Source organism: Erithacus rubecula (assembly GCF_903797595.1).
Source record: "Erithacus rubecula genome assembly, contig: SUPER_W_unloc_1, whole genome shotgun sequence".
Lineage (NCBI taxonomy): Eukaryota > Metazoa > Chordata > Aves > Passeriformes > Muscicapidae > Erithacus > Erithacus rubecula.
This window is the reverse complement of record NW_027635709.1, coordinates 410754-429725: the sequence shown is the minus strand read 5'-3', so window position 1 is coordinate 429725 and position 18972 is coordinate 410754. Positions and strand designations below refer to the sequence as shown.

The 18972-nt window shown below is 42.6% G+C and overlaps 1 protein-coding gene across 1 annotated transcript in view; it reads left to right on the top strand.

Moving 5' to 3' along the window:
• Positions 1 to 18300, top strand: part of LOC306814072 (secretory carrier-associated membrane protein 1-like) — a gene marked incomplete at its 5' end in the record, with an annotated part of 81496 nt that extends 63196 nt beyond the window's left edge. The window contains 3 exons of the mRNA XM_079329781.1: positions 4832 to 4933; positions 7395 to 7509; positions 18065 to 18300. Of these exons, the coding sequence (XP_079185907.1) occupies positions 4832 to 4933; positions 7395 to 7509; positions 18065 to 18223 (376 nt within the window). The 3' untranslated portion in view covers positions 18224 to 18300. The remainder of the gene's footprint in view (positions 1 to 4831; positions 4934 to 7394; positions 7510 to 18064) is intronic.
• Between the last annotated feature and the right edge of the window lie 672 nt (positions 18301 to 18972).

Sequence of the window (18972 nt, the reverse complement as noted above, 5' to 3'; positions counted from 1 at the left end):
CAGCGCGCCCGTATTGGTAACCCAAATCGCCCTGGGATTTTGGAGATAATTACGAACTGGCCAGAAGGTGAAGATTTTGGTCTCGCTGATGAAGAGGAGCAGAAGCAAGTGACCCCGGCTGAAGAAGCTCCACCGTACAACCAGCTGCCAGCAGATGAAACACGCTACGCCCTTTTCACCGACGGTTCCTGCCGCATTGTGGGGATGAACCGGAAGTGGAAAGCTGCCGTATGGAGCCCCACACGACAGGTTGCACAAGCTACCGAAGGAGAAGGTGGATTAATTCAACTTGCTGAACTCAAAGCTGTTCAGCTGGCCTTGGACATTGCTGAGAGAGAGAAATGGCCAAAGCTCTACCTTTACACTGATTCGTGGATGGTAGTCAATGCTCTGTGGGGTTGGCTGGAAAGGTGGAAAAAGGCTGACTGGCAACGTAGAGGAAAACCAATCTGGGCTGCTGATGAGTGGAAAGACATTGCCACTCGGGTAGAGAAGCTCCCCGTGAAAGTCCGTCATGTGGATGCCCATGTTCCCAAGAATCGGGCTAATGAAGAACACAGGCACAACAAGCAGGTAGATCAGGCTGCACAGATAGAGGTCTCAAAGATAGACTTAGATTGGGAACACAAGGGGAAACTGTTCCTGGCTCGATGGGCCCACGATGCCTCAGGCCATCAGGGCAGAGACGCCACCTATAAGTGGGCACGAGACCGAGGGGTGGATCTAACCATGGACAGCATCTCTCAGGTTATTCATGACTGTGACACGTGTGCTGCCATCAAACAGGCCAAGCGGGTGAAGCCCCTCTGGTATGGGGGGCGATGGTCCAAATATAAGTATGGAGAGGCCTGGCAGATTGACTATATCACACTGCCTCAGACCCGCCAGGGCAAGCGCTACGTGCTGACCATGGTAGAAGCCACCACCGGATGGTTGGAGACCTACGCTGTGCCCCACGCCACTGCTCGGAACACCATCCTGGGCCTGGAAAAGCAAGTCCTCTGGAGACATGGTACCCCTGAAAGAATTGAGTCAGACAATGGGACTCATTTCAAAAATAGCCTTATAAACACCTGGGCTAAAGAACATGGCATCGAGTGGGTGTACCATATTCCCTACCATGCACCAGCGGCTTGGAAAGTCGAACGGTGCAATGGTCTGCTTAAAACCACCTTAAAGGCACTTGGTGGAGGGACTTTCAAGAACTTGGAGATCAATCTACCAAAGGCCACATGGTTAGTGAATACCCAAGGTTCCACTAACCGAGCAGGCCATGCCCAATCAGAGCCCTTGGGAGCACCAGATGGAGATAAGGTTCCAGTGGTACACCTGAGAGGCATGTTAGGATAAACTGTCTGGGTGAACTCTGCTTCCAGCAAAGACAATCCTGTTCGTGGGGTGGTTTTCGCTCAAGGACCAGGTTGCACTTGGTGGGTGATGCAAAAGGATGGAGTGACCCGATGCATATCCCAAGGGGACCTTGTTCTAGGGTGAACTATATATGATACTGTGCCTGTAACTACATGTATGTATATAATTTAAAGATTTCAATATGATGTAGCATGTTGGCATGGAAGAAATTCGGGGTGGATAATGGTGGGGGTTGAGTGTTTTTTCTGTTACTGTGTCAATTGAAAGAATTTTTCCCATTATCATGCCAATGGAGCTGGCTGGGCTACACCCAGGGTCCCTGATGGGTCCAGACAAAGGTGTGGGTGGGGACGGCCCCGGAGGGGCCTCTGAGGCTTCCGGGAGGGCACTCGCGTTTCCGGCGAGCCGGGAGGAGGACGCCTGGGATCGTTCAGCCATGTGGCCGAGCACAGCAGAGCCAGACCCTCTGCGATCACCTGCCCTGCATCTGCCCCGTTCCAGCCTCCTGCCTCTGCGGAAACAGCTGATCCCCCGGACACACACGGTGAGCGAGGAGCCGCCGCTATCGGTGAGGGTGAGCCCGTTCCCGCCCGAGATCGGCGTGGCCGCTGCTGCCCCTCCCCCCTCTTTCCTGCCTTCGTTCCTGTCTGCCCTCTGGCAAATCCGGGCTCTGGACTAAGCACAGAGACAGCGTGCTTGCATCTAAAGGGACTGACGCCGAGTTATCTATTTCGTTCTGTTAGCAATTTTAACTGTTACTGTTTTCTGTTTGTATAGCTAGATATATTAGTAAAAGAGCTGTTATTCCCACCCCCCCTTATCTCTGCCTCAGAGTCCTTGATTCAAACAATCGTAATACTTGGGGGAGGGGAGTGGAACCAAAGTCTCTATTCCAAAAAGGGAAACTTCTGCCCCTACTGGCAGACACCTGTCCTTTCAAACCAGGACATTAAGTTTCATCCAACTGGAATTATTGGGCAGTGGAATTCACACGATTCTGATCCTTTGCATGTATTAGAATGGCTGTTTTTGCCTCACCAGCCAAAAAAGATGGCTCCTTCTGTCTTTGAGTTAATAGCACAGTTAATTATCAAATGTCGTCACAGGTGTTTACAGTTAAATGCTAGAGATCACTCAAAAATCCTTATTGCTGTGATGCAAGAACAATTTGAATGGTGTTTTGCAAACAGCACAGCCTTACAAAGTGCCTTGCAAGGTTTTTCAGGTCAGATTTCTTATCATTTACCAAGCCACAGACTGCTTAAGTTAAGTAGGGAGACTGCACTCTCTCTCAAAACTCTCAGTAGTCGAATACCCTTAAAGGGTGTTACAGTGTTCACAGATGGCTCTGGGAGAACGGGAAAAGCCATTGTAACATGGAAAGAGGGAAGTGATTGGCAAACACTAGAGGGATATGAGAGTGGGTCACCTCAAATGGTACAGAAGGACAGCAACCCTCTGAAAGCTCCTCGATGGATGTGGGGGAAGAAAATGTAGAACAATAATTGGAACAATTTACTCACCTACCTGGCAGAGTCATAGGACATTGAAATAACAGAGTTATTTGTTTACAAAATATTTTCTTGTTTAGAAATTGTTTTACTAAATTGGAATTTTGCACAGTTCTGAAGCTAAATGTCTTATTAAGTTATAATTTTTTAAAGAAGAGGTTTAAAGTTTTATGGTTATAGAGGTATAATTCTGTTATTAAGCAGGTAAATTGTGGTATGTGAAACCAGAAGGTAACTAAATACCCAACCGCTCCTGAACACAAGCACTGCAGCTTCAGGTACGTGGAACCTATCGCCATCTAAGAAAGCCAAATTTATTAAGCTAGGTAAATGACCCATTCAAATCAAATTTATGCTGTCAATGTCATCTTGCATGCAAAAGGGCCCTTGCGGATAAGATAACAGACAACAAGCTGCATATTTGCATTTTGAAAATTTTCTTCAAATTAATAAAAAAAGTACCGGGGAATTGTCACAGTACAAGCTGGCCTTGTTACTAGGCAACTGACTTCTCCAAATATGGAGAAGCAGCCTGGTGGGACAGACAGTCATCCAGGTAACAGTGATAGGACAAATTTGGAAACAGACAGGTATTCAGATCCATGGGCTCCTGCCTGGGCTGCGGAGGCTATTGGTCAGAGAGCTTGGACAGTCTCAACTTTGGGCCAATCACAAGTGCTTGCCAAGGAACATTAAGGAGGTTATTTACGCAGCAGTTCTGAACAATAAAGTGCTTTTTGTCACATGGTCAGAGAGTGCTTGTATCTCTGTCTCGGATCGGGCACCATCGACGTCACACTGTACCTACTCATCTTTGAGGAATTGTATAGTCTTAACTTGCATTTGCTTGTACACTAAATTCTTACATTCTTAAGACTAAAAAATGAGAAGAGGATTTTTAATTTACTAGTCTAACTTTTGTTGATGACTTTGGTTACAATGTGGGTACAAATTGAGATAAATTAAAAATACAGAGTTGCCAATATTTTAAAATTATAGTATTTAATTTTCATCATTAATATTGCATGCTCTCTCTTCGTAGTGTTGTTTTATATGAAATTATTATTCCTGATTTGGTGGAGTTCAGTGCCATGTTATTTTTCACTGGTTTAGATTTAGTAAACCTTAGCATTTCTTAATGAATATTTGTTGTTTGGAAAAGGAAAACATCTTGCATATTTAATTTTCAATCATCTGTTCAGCTGAAATAGAGTGAACTTGTTGAATAAATAAAAAATAACAAATTTCCTTCTGCAGAAAGACCTATTAGTGGCAAATTCTTGTTCAGTGACTTAAGTGATCTTTAGTTCCTTTAAAAATTTGGTAGAAAGCATATCATGCAGTCATTAGTTTTCATAGTTATGCATTGAGGTATTTGAAATTCTGCCTGTATGTTTATATTTGGAAGTTTTTTTACAGGCTTTTTGTCAGGCTAACAATTTAGTAATTTAAACAGCAAACATTTCTTGTATATTTTGTTTTTAAACAGCAACTGCTTCAGTATTCTGATCCACATTTTGTTTCAGTAATTCCATAATAGTTTTTATTGCTTCTTACAAGTAAAACATTTTCTTCCCATCATGTCAGCACTGTGAACTTCAGTCTAAAAGTGGAGCAGACTTCTGTTCTTTATGCATTGTAGCACAAGTTGTATGTTTAGTCTAAGAGGCCCAGCTGTATGCTGAACAGAACACTAAGGAATAGTATCTTGCTGTTATTCTCACCTCTGTGAGAGGTGCAAATGGCAAAAGTACTATATTAAAGAAGTAGCAATAGCTCATAAACACTCTACAAAACCACAGAATTAGTGATATTTCGAGTCACCATCAATAAAATATAAAAGCAGTTTTCCTTTAGTTAATGCAGAAAAAAAAATTAGATTGGTACTACAATATTTGTAAAAAATTATGAATTTCCTGGCTGCTTTCATTTTTCCCCCCCTCTTTCAGGAGTGACAGTTCATTCAGGTTCTTTGTGTTCTTCTTTGTATATATCTGTCAGTTTACTGTACATGTACTTCAAGCTGCAGGATTTCAAAGATGGGGAAACTGGTGAGTATTCTGTTTTTTGTAGCATTGTACTGTCTGTAAGACAAACGCTCATATTTGATATAGCAACTGCAAACCAGTCCATGTTTTTAAAAGAAAAAGTAATCTTGTGTTCACTGTACTTCTTACATTTAGCACTCAAAAAAGCATTTTTGGAGTGCTCTTAGCTAGAAAAACTATGTGAAACATATCCCAAGAGTGTGAGATACTTCTGTTCTTAGACTGGTCAAAGTTTTGTCTTTCAATTTAAGCCCTTGTCATGTTTTAACTCCAGCCAGCCCTCAAGGCCCCCACAGCTGCTTGCTCACTCCCCCACCAGTGGGATCAGAGAGATAATCAGAAGGGCAAAAGCTGTAAAACTCCCCGGTTGAGATAGACAGTTTAACAGGCAAAGCAAAAGCCACATACACAAGCAAAGCAAACAAAGGAATTAATGCACTGCTTCCCATGGACAGGCAGGTATTCAGCCATCTCCAGGAGAGCAGAGCCCCATCACACATAATGGTTACTTGGGAAGACAAATGCCATCACTCCAAACTTCCCCCCCTTCCTCCTTCTTCCCCCGACTTCATATATTGAGCATGATGTCATATGGTCTAGAATATCCCTTTGGTCAGTTGGAGTCATCTGCTCCAGCTGTGTCTCCTCCCACACACCCCCAGCTTAATTGAGAGCTTGATAGTATGAAAAGCAGCAAAGTCCTTGGCTCTGTGCAAGCCGTGCTCAGCAATAACAAAAACATCTCTATATAATCAACACTGTGTTCAGCAAAAATCCAAAACACAGTCCCATACCAACCACTGGGAAGAAAATCAATTCTATCAGCCAAAAACAGCTCAGTCACTTTATACTGCTCTTTTATATATTAGCTCACCTCTTTTAGTGGTGTGCGGAGAAATTATTTGCTCTATATTTAGGATAAAGAAATAAGCAAAACTTGGAAAAAATGAGAATAATTTAGGCTGTAATAATTTACTGTTTGAATATTATTTTGTATCATTTGTTATTTCTAATGATATTAATATACTTCCTAATAAAATGTATTGCTAAAATTGAAAGAATTAATCAGCTATATATTTGGGTGAATATAGTGCTATATCTTTGATATTATTTGAAAAGTTAATTTGTCCAAGTCAGCTTCTTATTCATAATAGTTGATTTTTCATTTTGATGCTTATAAATATAAAAGCTTTTACTTGAACTTTTTATGTAGATATAGCTTTATTTATTTTTATTAAGATTTTACAAGGAAAAGCTATTGGGAATCACTCATCCTTCATGGAAAAATCAAAACAAAAGAACAAACTTGAATTAACAAAAAGCATGGTTATAGTAGCCAGTTGATATCATGGAGAGCTATCAATAACTGGCAATAATGTACCTGTGTAATGACATTTAAGTGTATCAGTGGTTTTCTGCTAGCCTCCAAGTGTACATAAGGCAGAAATAAACATCATTGCTTTAGAACGGGAGTATAAGGAAAAATCCTGGTTTATTATTTTTGCTCTCAAAGCCACTATTTTGCTTTTTCATAGATACCTTGATTGACATGAACAAAGTAAAAAAGTGATTTTAAAGAACCAACTCTCCAAGTATGGCATGTGTACTTTTAAGGATACTTGGGGAAGTGGCATGAAAAATAGCCAGATCATCTTCAAATGCTAATTGCAGTTTTGATTTTGGAGTTCTGTGCTAGAGTCCAATTGAACATAGGGGATATCAAAGCAATTTGTAACAAGTAGAAGAAAGTTTTAAGGTGGTTTGGGTTTACATAAATTTTTTGTTCTTTTTGGTGAAAGAATCTTTTCTATCTTAATGTGGTTTTTTTATTAGGGCAACCTGCTCTTTGTGACTTCAAGTTTACGTTTCAAATTTCAAGAAAAGGGAAATATTTGAAGTAATACTTAGATAGCAATCTCTTATTTTAATCGATCTGACACTACTTAAAAAAATTATATTAATCACACTTGAGTGTTGAGAAAGCATCACTGTGTGGTTACAGCGAAATTAATTTTCCCACATAAAAGCTCTGTGTGTGTGCCATATTATTTTTTCTTTTTAAAGGAGTTAGAAGCTATCTTTTTAGGGATGTTTTCTTTTCCACAAAGTCATGGAGTCTTAAATTATTCTGAAATGACAGCATGACCAAAAAAACCCTCCAAAAATGATGAGCAACTCTAACATCTCTCTTAATTTCTTCACAGCTCTCTTGAAGGATAATAATCTTTGCTAAAATTTTCCTTATAGTTTCACTGCATGCATTGGGAAAAATATCAACTAAGCTGTAAAAGCTTATAGAACAGAAATATGCTCATATATAATTTTAATGAGATTTTCTTAAAAAATATTCAGTTGATCAGAACCAGGATATTATAAAGCTTCCCTTTATGTGGATAACTATGGATAACTGGCTGAATGGTTCACATGCTGTACTAGTCAAGTTTATTTTTTCTTTTTCCTTCAGTGGGTGGATTTCGTCTCTTACTAGTCTTAATAAGAGTATCCCTGTTGGCATTATGACAATCATAGCTGCACTTTTCACAGCATCTGCTGTTATTTCATTAGCTATGTTTAAAAAGGTAAGTTACTTATTATTCCTCTCTTCTGTTTTCTGTGTTGTGGAATTTGCTTTCCTGCTTGAGAGGTACTCTCTCACAAAGTAATGGGGATTAAATTATATTCTTGGGCATGTGCCTGTGCCTTACCTTTTAACAACCATGCTTCAGTAGTACTGTTTTGCTTATACTGTCACGAAGTTATGAAATGCTGTTTTTACAGTGCGCTTATTTCTGCAAACTAAAATGGGGAAGAATAGCTTTGAATAAAAGAAGCTGGGAGGTGAGCCCACAATGAAAGGGTAGGTGAATGCACTGGATGCTAAGGTAGGACCTGTAGATGCAAGGTTGCAATTTTCAAATCTGTGGTGATTCATCAGGCTGAGTGAAGCATGATTCAAATGATTACTAAGTTTCAGCTCTTATAAAAATAATTCCCCATTAAAATCCATAGAAGAGTGAGATGCCTAGCACCTTGGAAAAGGATTTTTATTTCTCTGCTTGGATTATTTTAACATTTTGCTGTCAGTGATTGCATAGCATAAAACCTCAAAGATGCTGTTGTCCCTTGGTTCCTTTTAGTGAATTTCCATCCAGAAGGCCTAAGTTTAGATAATAATGTACTAGTAAGTTTTTTATGTTGTTTCAGTTAAATGCAACTGATAATTCTGCTGCTGATGTGCTGGTAATTCTAATAATTCAACTGCAGTTACAGTTCCACTTAAAGGTCTTAATGCACCCAAACTCCTCTGGCCTATTTACAGTAAGGTAGAAACTTCCTTTCTCCTTATTTGTTTTTTGCATAAATACTCAGGTGTAGGAGAAAGAAACAAATTAGTATGGTGAGCATTTTTTTTTTACATTCTTTCTGCCACATAAATCTGTATTCTTTTCAAAAAACATGTATACTCATATATGATCTGGTGACATTTATAACAAAAAAAAAGTTACATGAATTTTCCTGCTATGCTTATAGAATCATAGAATCATTAAAGTTGGAAAAGACCTCTAAGTTCATCAAGTTCAACCATCAATCCAGCACCACCACCATGTTCACCACTAAACCATGTCCTCAAGTACCCATGTTTTTTAAACACTTTCAGGGATTGTGACTCTACCACTTACCTGGGCAGCCTTTTCCAAAGCTTTACAACCCTTTCAATGAAAAAATTTTTCCTAATATCTAATCTAAACCTCTCCTGGCACAACTTGGGGCCATTTCCTCTTGTCCTATCCCTTGTTACTTGAGAGAAGAGATCAACTCCCACCTTGCTACAGCCTCCTTTCAGGTAGTCGTAGAGAGGAATAAGATCTTTCCTGAGCCTCCTTTTCTCCTGGCCAAACACCCCCAGCCCCCTCAGCCACTCCTCATAAGACTTGTGCTCTAGACCCTTCACCATCTACATTACCCTTCTCTGGACACACTCCAGCACCTTAATGTCTTTCTTGTAAGGAGGGGCTCAAAAGTGAACACAGGATTCGAGGTATGGCCTCGCCAGTGCCAAGTACAGGGGGACAATTACTTCCCTGGTTCCACTTCCTGCACTATTTCTGATACAAGCCAAGATGCTGCTGGCCTTCTTGGCCACCTGGGCACACGCTGGCTCACGTTCAGCTGGCTGCCAACCAGCAGCCCCAGGGCCTTTTCTGCTGGGCAGCTATCTAGCCGCTCTTACCCAAGCCTGTAGCACCGCAGGGGGTTGTTGTGGACCCAAGTGCAGGATCTGCTTGGCCTTGTTGAATCTCATATACTTAGCCTCAGCCCATCAATCCAGCCTATCCAGATCCCTCTGTGGACCCTTCCTACCCTCCAGCAGATCAACACTCCCACCCAACTTGGTGTCATCTGCAAAATTGCTTAGGGTACACTCAATCCCCTCATCCAGATCATCAGTAAAGATATTAAACAGGACTGGCCCCACTACTGAGCTCCAGGGAGCACTGCTCATGACTGGCAACCAGCTGAATGTAACTCCATTCACCACTGTCCTGGTTTAGGAGAAATTTGGGAGGAAACTCCAAAGGGGTCCCTCTAGAAAGCAGATTCAAGTGGCTCCTCCCCAACTAGTTTGAGAAAAGATTTCCTTGGAGAAAAGTGAAGAAAACCTGTTTAGTTAAGCAAAGTATCCACAAGCATAAAAAACAAAACAAAAAAAAAAGGAGTAACATTAAACAATAAAACCTCTCGCTGTTCTGAAAAGATGGCAAATTAAGAAATTCCTTTTTATGGGGTGTAGCTTGGCTCACTCAGTCTCTTATCAGTCCCTCCTGCATTGGAAAATGCCATGTCTCGGGCCCCGGTGGGCCACAGGTGTGAGCTCCCGGGGTTTTTCTGGGTTTTTAGTCCAGAGCAGGTTTGAACAGTTCCAAGAAAAAGAAAAACCACAGTCTGGGCTAAACAGAAAAATGGGGATACAATTCAGCATCATAAAGTCACCCCAGGACAACCACTGTGCTGCAGACAACACAGTCCATGAGAAGGAAATCTGAAGCTCTTATCTCGATGTTTTGAATACAACTGCCTCAAGACATTCCACCACTTCTCCTTTGTTATGGGTTATGTTTTGACTAGCTCCTCTCCCTACCCCCCACCATGGAGCTGCCGGCCCCTCCCCCGGGCTGTTTTATCTAGCCGGGTGTTTTTCTGCTTTTGGGGGCTTTTTGCTGCTTCTGCTGCTCGCTGCTGCTCGCTGCTCAAGCTGCCGGGGGGAAAGCAGCTGAAGCAGCGGGGGGGGGGGGGGGGGGGGGGGGGGTGCAGGGGGCAGGGGGAGCAGCAGAAGCAGCAGCTAGAGCAGCGAGCAGCAGCGAGCAGCAGAAGCAGCAAAAAGCCCCCAAAAGCAGAAAAAACACCAGCCTAGATAAAACAGCCCGGGGGAGGGGCCGGCAGCTCCATGGTGGGGGGTAGGGAGAGGAGCTAGTCAAAACATAACCCATAACATCCTTCTACCCCCCTTCCCTCTCAGATCTAGTTTTAAAGGTGCAAAACTTATTTCTGGGCTAAACAGACAACTCAGCATCATAAAGTCACCTCAGGACAACCACCACTCTGGGCCTGGCCATCCAGCCAGTTTTTTACTCAGTGAAGATTGTGCCCATCTGCACCACAGGAAATCAGTTTCTCCAGGAGAATCCTGTGAGAAATAGTGCAAAAGGCTTTACTGAAGTCTAGGTAGACAACAACCACAGCCTTTCCGTCATTCACTAAGTGGGTCACCTTGTCGTAGAAGGAGGTCAGGTTTGTCAAGCCGGACCTACCTTTCCTAAACCCATTGTGGTGGGTTTAGTGCTGGCCAAATCGCCAGTGTACCCACTAGAATTATTTACTTTCTGCTGTGAGATAAGATTAGGAGAAGAGCAAAGAAGGCTCAAACTTTAAAGAGTATAAAGAAAAACTTTATTAACAGAAACTAAAAAAAAAAAATAAGAATCACAATAAAACCTTCAGGAAACTTTCCCCCCTACACCCTCTTTTCTTTCCCACTGACAATGTACAGAGACAAATTAAACAGTTTACCATCTCTAAAACAGTCTTTCTCCAGTTCACTTAGGAAGAGGAGTCTCGTCATGCTATGGAGACTTCTCCATAAGAAAACAGTTCTCTAGTGGCTTTTAATTTTCATGAATAACAGCCACCCAAAAATCTGCTATCACAAAGTCACTCCCATTTTTACAGCCTTCCCACAGCTGCATTTATGGGCCATGTCAATTTATGGGGTACTATTTTAAGGATGAGCTTTTCAAAAGCAAAGGTTCTCTTTATCTGTCTCTGAGATCATCTTAATCTCTGGGAACAGAGGTCTTTGTCTTCTTCCCTGGGGGCAAAGGGTCTTCATCATTCTCTCTCTCTCTCTGTTCAAACTTCTCATGGGATCATAGCTACTTCAACATCTGCTTGCTTTAGCATAGATGCTCATATCTACAATTTGAATGCTTCAACCACCCCATGCTTTTCAATGAGTTACAGAGAAAAATGTCTGATGTATCAATCATATCTTCACCATAGCCTTACAAGAGAATTTCAGTCCAAGTTAGGGAATGTCCTCATCCCCTCCCATCTGGGACCTGACTCCTTCCTTACTGATCTTGATGCCTTCATGTTGTTTCTCTACATGTCTTCACTCTGTCCTTTTCTTTCACCTTCAAGAGGATGGAAGGTCTGTAGGTCTCATACACTGAAAGAGTTAATATCTCCCCCAAGGCTTGCAGATAGTCATATAATCCCTGCCAGGTGGTGGCCCAGAGCTGTTTGCAGTGGAGAATTTTTTGGTGGCCAAGCTGGGGGGCAGGCCAGGATCTTAGCAGCCAGGCTTGAACATAATGGCAGCATCTGCGGGTCAATGGTTGCCCCTCTCCCTGTCCTGCGGTTTCTGTTGAAACTCAGCAGCAGCAGCATTCCAGTCGAGCCGCGGGCTGGTCTGGCCACACTTGGGGGAGGAGGAAGCAGCCAGGATCTCCTCATCTGATGGCTTCCTCTCCCCCTGCCTAGCAACTGCTGGGGCCTGGCCCAAATGGGATGGGGCCCGCTTGGCCCAGCTCCACGGAGGGCCGGGCTGGGCTGTTACCTGTACTCAGGCAGAAGAAAAAAGAGATATTCTCAGAGTTTTTTTGTCTTAAAATGTGAATCTCACAGAGACGTGTCCATCTCTTTAATTGGCTTATTAGCATGCCAATTTTCAAAACCAGCTATCAATTGGTTTTGTCAGGCATAAAGGAAGTTGTTAGCAGCTTCTCTTAGAACATCACTTCCTTGGCTGGGATCATACCCTCCTCACCAAAACTCAATTAATACAAAACCAGCACACCCATGCTGGCTGTGCCTAATCCCCTGGCTGTCTTGCACTTGTCTCCTGATGGCACTCAGGATGATCTGGTCCATGACCTTCCCTGGCATCAAGGTCAGGCTGACAGGCCCATATCTCGCTGGACCCTACTTCTGACCTTTCTTTTAGATGGGCATTACATTTACTCACTTCCAGTCACCAGTGACTTCCCCGGTTGACCAGGACTGCTGGTAAATGATTGAAAAGGACTTGGTGAGCTCTTCCACCAGCTTTCTTAGTACTCTTGGATGGATTTCATCAGGTCCCATGGGCTTATGCAGGTGTAAGTGGCATAGCTGGTTGCTGACCATTCCCTCCTGAATTACGGGGGCTTCATTCTGCACCCCGTCTGTATCTTTCATCTCAGGGGGCTGGATACCCTGAGGACAACTGGTCTTGTTATTGGAGACTGAGGCAAAGAAGACATTAAGTATGTCAAACCTTTCCTCATCCTTTGTCACTGTTTCCTGTCACATCCAACAAAGGATGGAGATTCTCCTTAGCCCTTCTTTCGTTGCTGGCATATTTGTAGAAACACTTTTTGTTGTCTTTTACAGCAGTGGCCACATTAATTTCTAGTTGGGCTTTGGATCTTCTAATTTTCACAACATCCTTATAGTCCTCCCAAGCTGTCTGTCCCTTTTTCCAGAGTTGGTAATCTCTCTTTTTTCCTGGTTTCCATCCAAAGCTCGCTGTTCAGCAAGGTCAGTTTTCTTCCCAGCCAGCTTATCTTTTGGTACATGGGGACGGTCTGTTCCTGCACCTTTAATTTTCATCCTTAAAGCACATCCAGTCTTCCCAGACTCCTTTGCCTTTCAGGACTACCTCCCAAGGGGCTCTCTCAGTCTCCTAAACAGGCCAAAGTCTTCCCTCTGGAAGTCCAAGGTGGAAGTTTTCCTGACCCCCCCTCCTTCCTTCTCTGAGAACTGAAAACTCTGTCATTTTGTGGCCACTGTGCCCAAGACAGCCTCCAACTATCACATCACCAACCAGTCTTTCTCTGTTCAAAAACAGCAGGTCCAGCAGGGCTTCTTCCCTTTTTGGCTTCAATACCAGTTGTGTCAGGAGGTTCTCTTCCACACACTCCAGGAGCCTCCTGGACTGTTTCCTCTTTGCTATATTGTATTCCCAGCATATATGTGGTAAGTTTAAGTTCCCCATAAGGACTAACAATTGTGAAACTTCTCCCAGCAGCTTGCAGAATATTTCATCTTCATTCTGGTTGAGTGGTCTATAACAAACTCCCACCAGGATATCTGTCCTGTTGTCCTTCCCCCTAATTCTTGCCCATAAACACTCAACCCTATGTCCTAGTTTGAAGGACAGGTGTCTGCCAATAAAGGCAGAAGCTTCTCTTTGAAATGGAGAATGTAAACCCCCTTCCTCCAAATTATTAGAATTCTGAAATTAAGGGGCTCTCAGTCAAAGATATGGGAGTTAGGAATAACAGTTCTTTACCAGGAAAATTAAAATAGAAATACAGTATTACAAAGAACAATTCCAAAAACACTGACAGAGTCAGAATACAACCTAACAACCCTTCAGTCAATCAGGGTGTTGGTAGCAGTCCGATTAAATAGTAGCTACAGTCCTCCTGCAGTGGCAGATATGGTTCAGATGAAGCCGTGGTCCTGTAGAAGAGTGCAGTTTTCATCTGAAGGTCCAGGGATGATGTAGAAAGGTCTGGTTTTCCTCTGGAATCCAGTGGAAAGAAGGTATCTTGGTGTCCAAAATCTCAGTGTTTTATCTAGGTAGGAAAGGCTCGGCTCCTCCCCCTGGCTGGAGCATCTCTCAATGGGATGATGTAATTTTATCTGTCATACAGTGGGACTTAATGACTTTTCATGGATGATATCTTCCTGGAGGGAGGATGGGTAGTGGAAAAGATAAAGATGATTGCCCCATCTTGTCTTAAAGATGGCCCATTAGCAGATAATATGTGCCACAGAGATAAGGGTCACTGCCCTACCCAACTTCAAGAGATGGTGATAGAATGCACATTTCTGGCCACATCAACCCAACACACCCTATCATCACTGTCATTAAATTCTAGACAGTCTAAACACTCCCTAATATACAGGGCTACCCCACCTTCCTTGGCTGTGCCTTCTGAAGATTTTATAGCCATTCATTGCAACACTCCAGCTGTGTGAGTCATCCCATCATGTTTCCATGACGCCAACTATGTCATAGTTTTCATGCTGCACAACAGCTTCCAGTTTCTCCTGTTTATTGCCTATGCTGTGTGCATTGGTGTAGATGCACGTCAGTTGGGCTAATCACCCTGATGCCTTTTTTGCATGGAAAAGCCCTAATTCCTGCATGACCAATTACAGGTGCTTCTTGGATTTCTAACATCAATAATCCCTGCATACTTCCTGCCATATGGATCTTCGTCCCCTGCCTCCACTGATATGGCAGACCGAAGGACCTTGCTAGCACACTGTCCCTCGAGCAGTGGTGTGCCACCCCCAGGCTTATCTCTATAGAGTCTGGCTTTATCCCTGTCCCTCTTCCAATCTAGTTTAAAGCTCTCTCAAGTAGCCCTGCTCGCTGCTGAGCCAAGATTCTTTTTCCCCTTTGACACAGGTAGACCCCATTGTTCTCAGCAGGCTCAGAGTTATGTAAACCAACCCATGGTCAATATCCACAAAATTCTGCTGATAACACCAGTCTCAAATCCAGGTATCAATCTGCATGATCTTTCTCTTTCTTGCCCCATCATTCCCTGTAACTGGCAGGACAGAAGAGAACACAACTTGTGCTTCAGATCTCTCAACGAGTCATTCCAAGGCCCTGAGGTCCCCCTTGATTATCTGCACATTTCTTGTTGGACTTCATTGCTAACCACCTGGAAAGCCAATAGTGAGCCATACCAAGCTGGGAAATTTCTTAGTGATTGCCCTTACCTGGGCCCCAGGGAGGCAGCACACTTCTCTGAGTTTGGTCCAGTTGGCATATCCATTCCTCTGTTCCTCTCAGAAGGGATTCACCAATGACAATGACCCTACATTTCTTAACTGAGGTGGTTGTGATGCAGAGGGGTAGGCTTCTTTGCCCTAGGCGACCCCTCCAACCTGGAAGAACCTTCATTCACAATTTCATTTCCCTGGTCCTCAAGTTGCAGAGCCTCATACTTATTGCATAAGGGCACCTGGGAACGTGAGTGGGAGGGGATTTGCCTGACAGAAATCCATTTCTACTCCCCTCCATCTCCAAGGTCCCTTCCTCCTGCTTGGTGGTGAGAAGGTAGGGGATCCTTTGCTTCTTATTATGTGGACAGTGGGTGCATTTGTCTAAGGGATAAATGACTACAGCTCCACCAATATCCTCTTCATAGTCCCTAATACATCTTAGCCTATTTCCACTCTCAGCTCTGCCACCAGGCTGAGCAGATCATTCGCCTCGTTGCACCTCAAGGTTCTGTTGCCTCTACTGTCATCCAATACCAGCGACTTCAGTTCTCAGATGTTACTCAAGATTTGGTCGGGCTTTTTTGTACTAGAGCTTTTAAGCCATATTGTCTAATACCTTTGTTTGTTATGCAGAGCAATTGATCATCACATTAGTATAGTTTATATTTATCTGCATTATTGGCATATTTTGGAGTTTTAATATTGTTCTGGTTTAACCCCAGACAGTAACTAGGTACCATGCTGTTGCTCGCTCAGTCCTCCCCATACCCCTCGTGGGGAGGAGAATTGCTAGGACGATTTGGAGCTTCCCTCCGGCTACTAGAAAGAAGCCCAGAGCCCTGCAGGAAGGAGGTAAAAGAAACAAAAGAGGCTCCTTCTCCCGGTGGTGTTCACAGCTTTATTTCGGATGTGGTGCTGGGAGAAAGAGGAAGTGGGAATGCCTGGACCTTGGATTTTAAACCTCCCGCCAGGGGCGGAGTAAAACCAGAGCCCAGACAATCAGCTTAGGGGGGAGGGGAAAGGAGAGGGGAAAGGACTGAACCACAGGACAGGGTACAGGGGAAGTTAGGGAGATACAATTTTCAATGCTACACACAGCAGTATATGAAATGCAACAGAGGATCAGAAAAAAATCTAAACCTTGTGTGTTGAGATAAGAAGAGTTTAATAATTGAAACAAAATAAAATATAATAATAACAGCGACAACAATAATAATAATGAAAAGGAGAGAGGAATAAAACTCAAGAAAAACAAGTGATGCAAAATACAATTGCTCACCACCCATTAATCAAAGCCCAGCCAGTCTCCGAGCAGCAATCAGTCCCTCCTGGCCAACTCCCCTGTGAGAGACTGGAAAGATTAATGTCTCAAAACATTTTGGGGTGCATGTTTGATGGGAAAGGGGCGAGTCAGGCCTTGCCCTGGTGAGGCAATGTACTACTTCACCCCCCCCCCCCCCCCCCCCCCCCCCCCCCGAGCCTGTATCCCAGCACTACAGTGGCTGCCAATCACTGGCACACCAGAGGCAATGTTCCGCACTCTACCTCTGGGGCCCCTAACCCAGCTCCTAAGTGGCTAAATGACTGGAAGTCCCACCTGGGGGAAGGGCTCAGGAAGACACAGGGGTAATTAAGGTCAAACATGCAGCTACCATGTCTTGATCCTACCTCCTCTTGGAATTTCTGTCTGAACACCACTGGAGCCCAGGAGTTGGTAGCTATGTTTGTTCTTTTGTATATCTTTTCTGTTTCTCTCTCTCTCTCTCTTTTCCTTCTAATTTCCTCTTCTCGGAATTTTTGAGTAACTTAAAATCAAACGGGCTTGGAGTTTGCTAAGTTGAATTGGCAAAGTTAATGCTTTGGGAAGTGTTTCATATTGACCAAATGCTGCTCTAAACCTTTTTCCAAAGTTCTTTAATTTTCTTCAGTTGCCAGTAAAGCTATTTTTTTGTTTGTTTGTTTGTTTGTTTTGACCTCTTGAGAACATCTTGTTAGTATTTCTCCCATGCCTCTAACTCAGAGTACATGAACAACTGCAAGACCTTTTAAAAGTCTCATTGAGCAAGGTTTTTTGGGGTTCTGCATCCTCCCAGTTTATATACTGGGCATATGTTCCGTGGTATGGAATATCCCTTTGACCAGTTCAGGTTACTTGTTCTGGCTATGCTCCCTCCAAGCTTCTTGTACATCTCCTCCCTGGCAGAGCATGAGCCATTGAAATGTATTAGACTCAGGACAAGCACTGCTCAGCAACAACCAAAGCATCAGTGTGTTATCAGCATTATTCTCATACTGAATCCTAAACACAACACTGTAGCAGCTACTAAGAAGAAAATTACCTCTCCCAGCAGAAACCAGGACAAATGTTCAGTCATAGCTTAATACATACTTGCAACCATGTCAATCAGTAAAATTAAGATTTCTAAAACTTTTTATATAAAAAAGTTTACTATAATGTTATTGGCACAGTAGATTCAAAAATATTTTTTTCTTTTTGTTTCCTGCTGTTACTTTTAACATGCACCCGTAGCATGTGCTATGCTAAGGATACAGCCTATTTGTATATTTTAATGTGCTGTTTCAGACAGTAGATAGCACATATGTAAACTTGGAAAAAGGTACAGGCATCCTACAGTCAAACTGCATGCATAGCAGGGCAATCAGAAGTTGTAGAATTTGTGGGGGGAAAAAAACCTGTTTATTCATTTTCAGATCCTCCCAAACATATGAACAAATCAGATTTTTCTACCACACAGCTCTACTTCATGTTTGAGACTTTGCTATTACTCTACCAAGAAATGGAAGGTTCAGCATTCTTTTTTTACTGCTTTTCCACCTCCCTAGGTGCATGGTCTTTACCACACTACTGGCGCTAGTTTTGAGAAAGTGCAGCAGGAGTTTTCGACAGGATTGATGTCCAACAAAACTCTACAAACTGCTGCAGCCAACGCTGCATCAACAGCAGCAACCAGTGCAGCTCAGAATGTGTTCAAGGGGAACTGATTGTAGAGAAATATAAAAAAATCATTACAGTTCTCTTCCATTGTACTTTATTTTCCAGTCACTTATTATATTCCCTAAAATCATATATCAGGATACACACAGAATATTTGTTTATTCTGCAGCAGTAAATAGGTAAAATGGAAAAAGTTTGTTTATTTCATAATAAATTTATTTTTAAAAGATAACCATTCTCTGTGCTTATTTAAAATGTTGCATTTTGGAATATTTAGCTTTCCTTATTTAGGGAGGACAAGCAATTTGAACAATTGGCTTGAGAATGAATTGTGGTATATAATGATCAAATAAATATATTAAAAATGTGGAGGTTTTTTTAGTGGTTCACCTTGGTAGTTTTTTTTTAACTTCAGGAAAGGACTTTGGCTCAATTTTTTTTTTTTTTTGTAAGAAATGTTTTCCCTATTTCTGCTATAAATGGGATAGACTTAGAGATGTAGAAGGTTAAGTTTGGCTATGCTTTTGCAATTTCAGCAGCTGCTGGAGGACAAATACAAGTAGGATAGATATAAATTATTTTATTGGGGTTTTTTTTTAGGATAAGTTTTTTTATATAAACCTGGAAGTTTGCATGAATACTCTTAACTGTACTTGTTTAAATAGTGTTTTGGCCCAGAATTTGCCTGCACAGAGTTATATCATTTGTTTGTATCTATTTTCATGCAGTATTCTCTACGTGTTAGAAATTACTATGGTGCAGAAACATTCTCTGTAATAGAATGTGCAATGCAGTG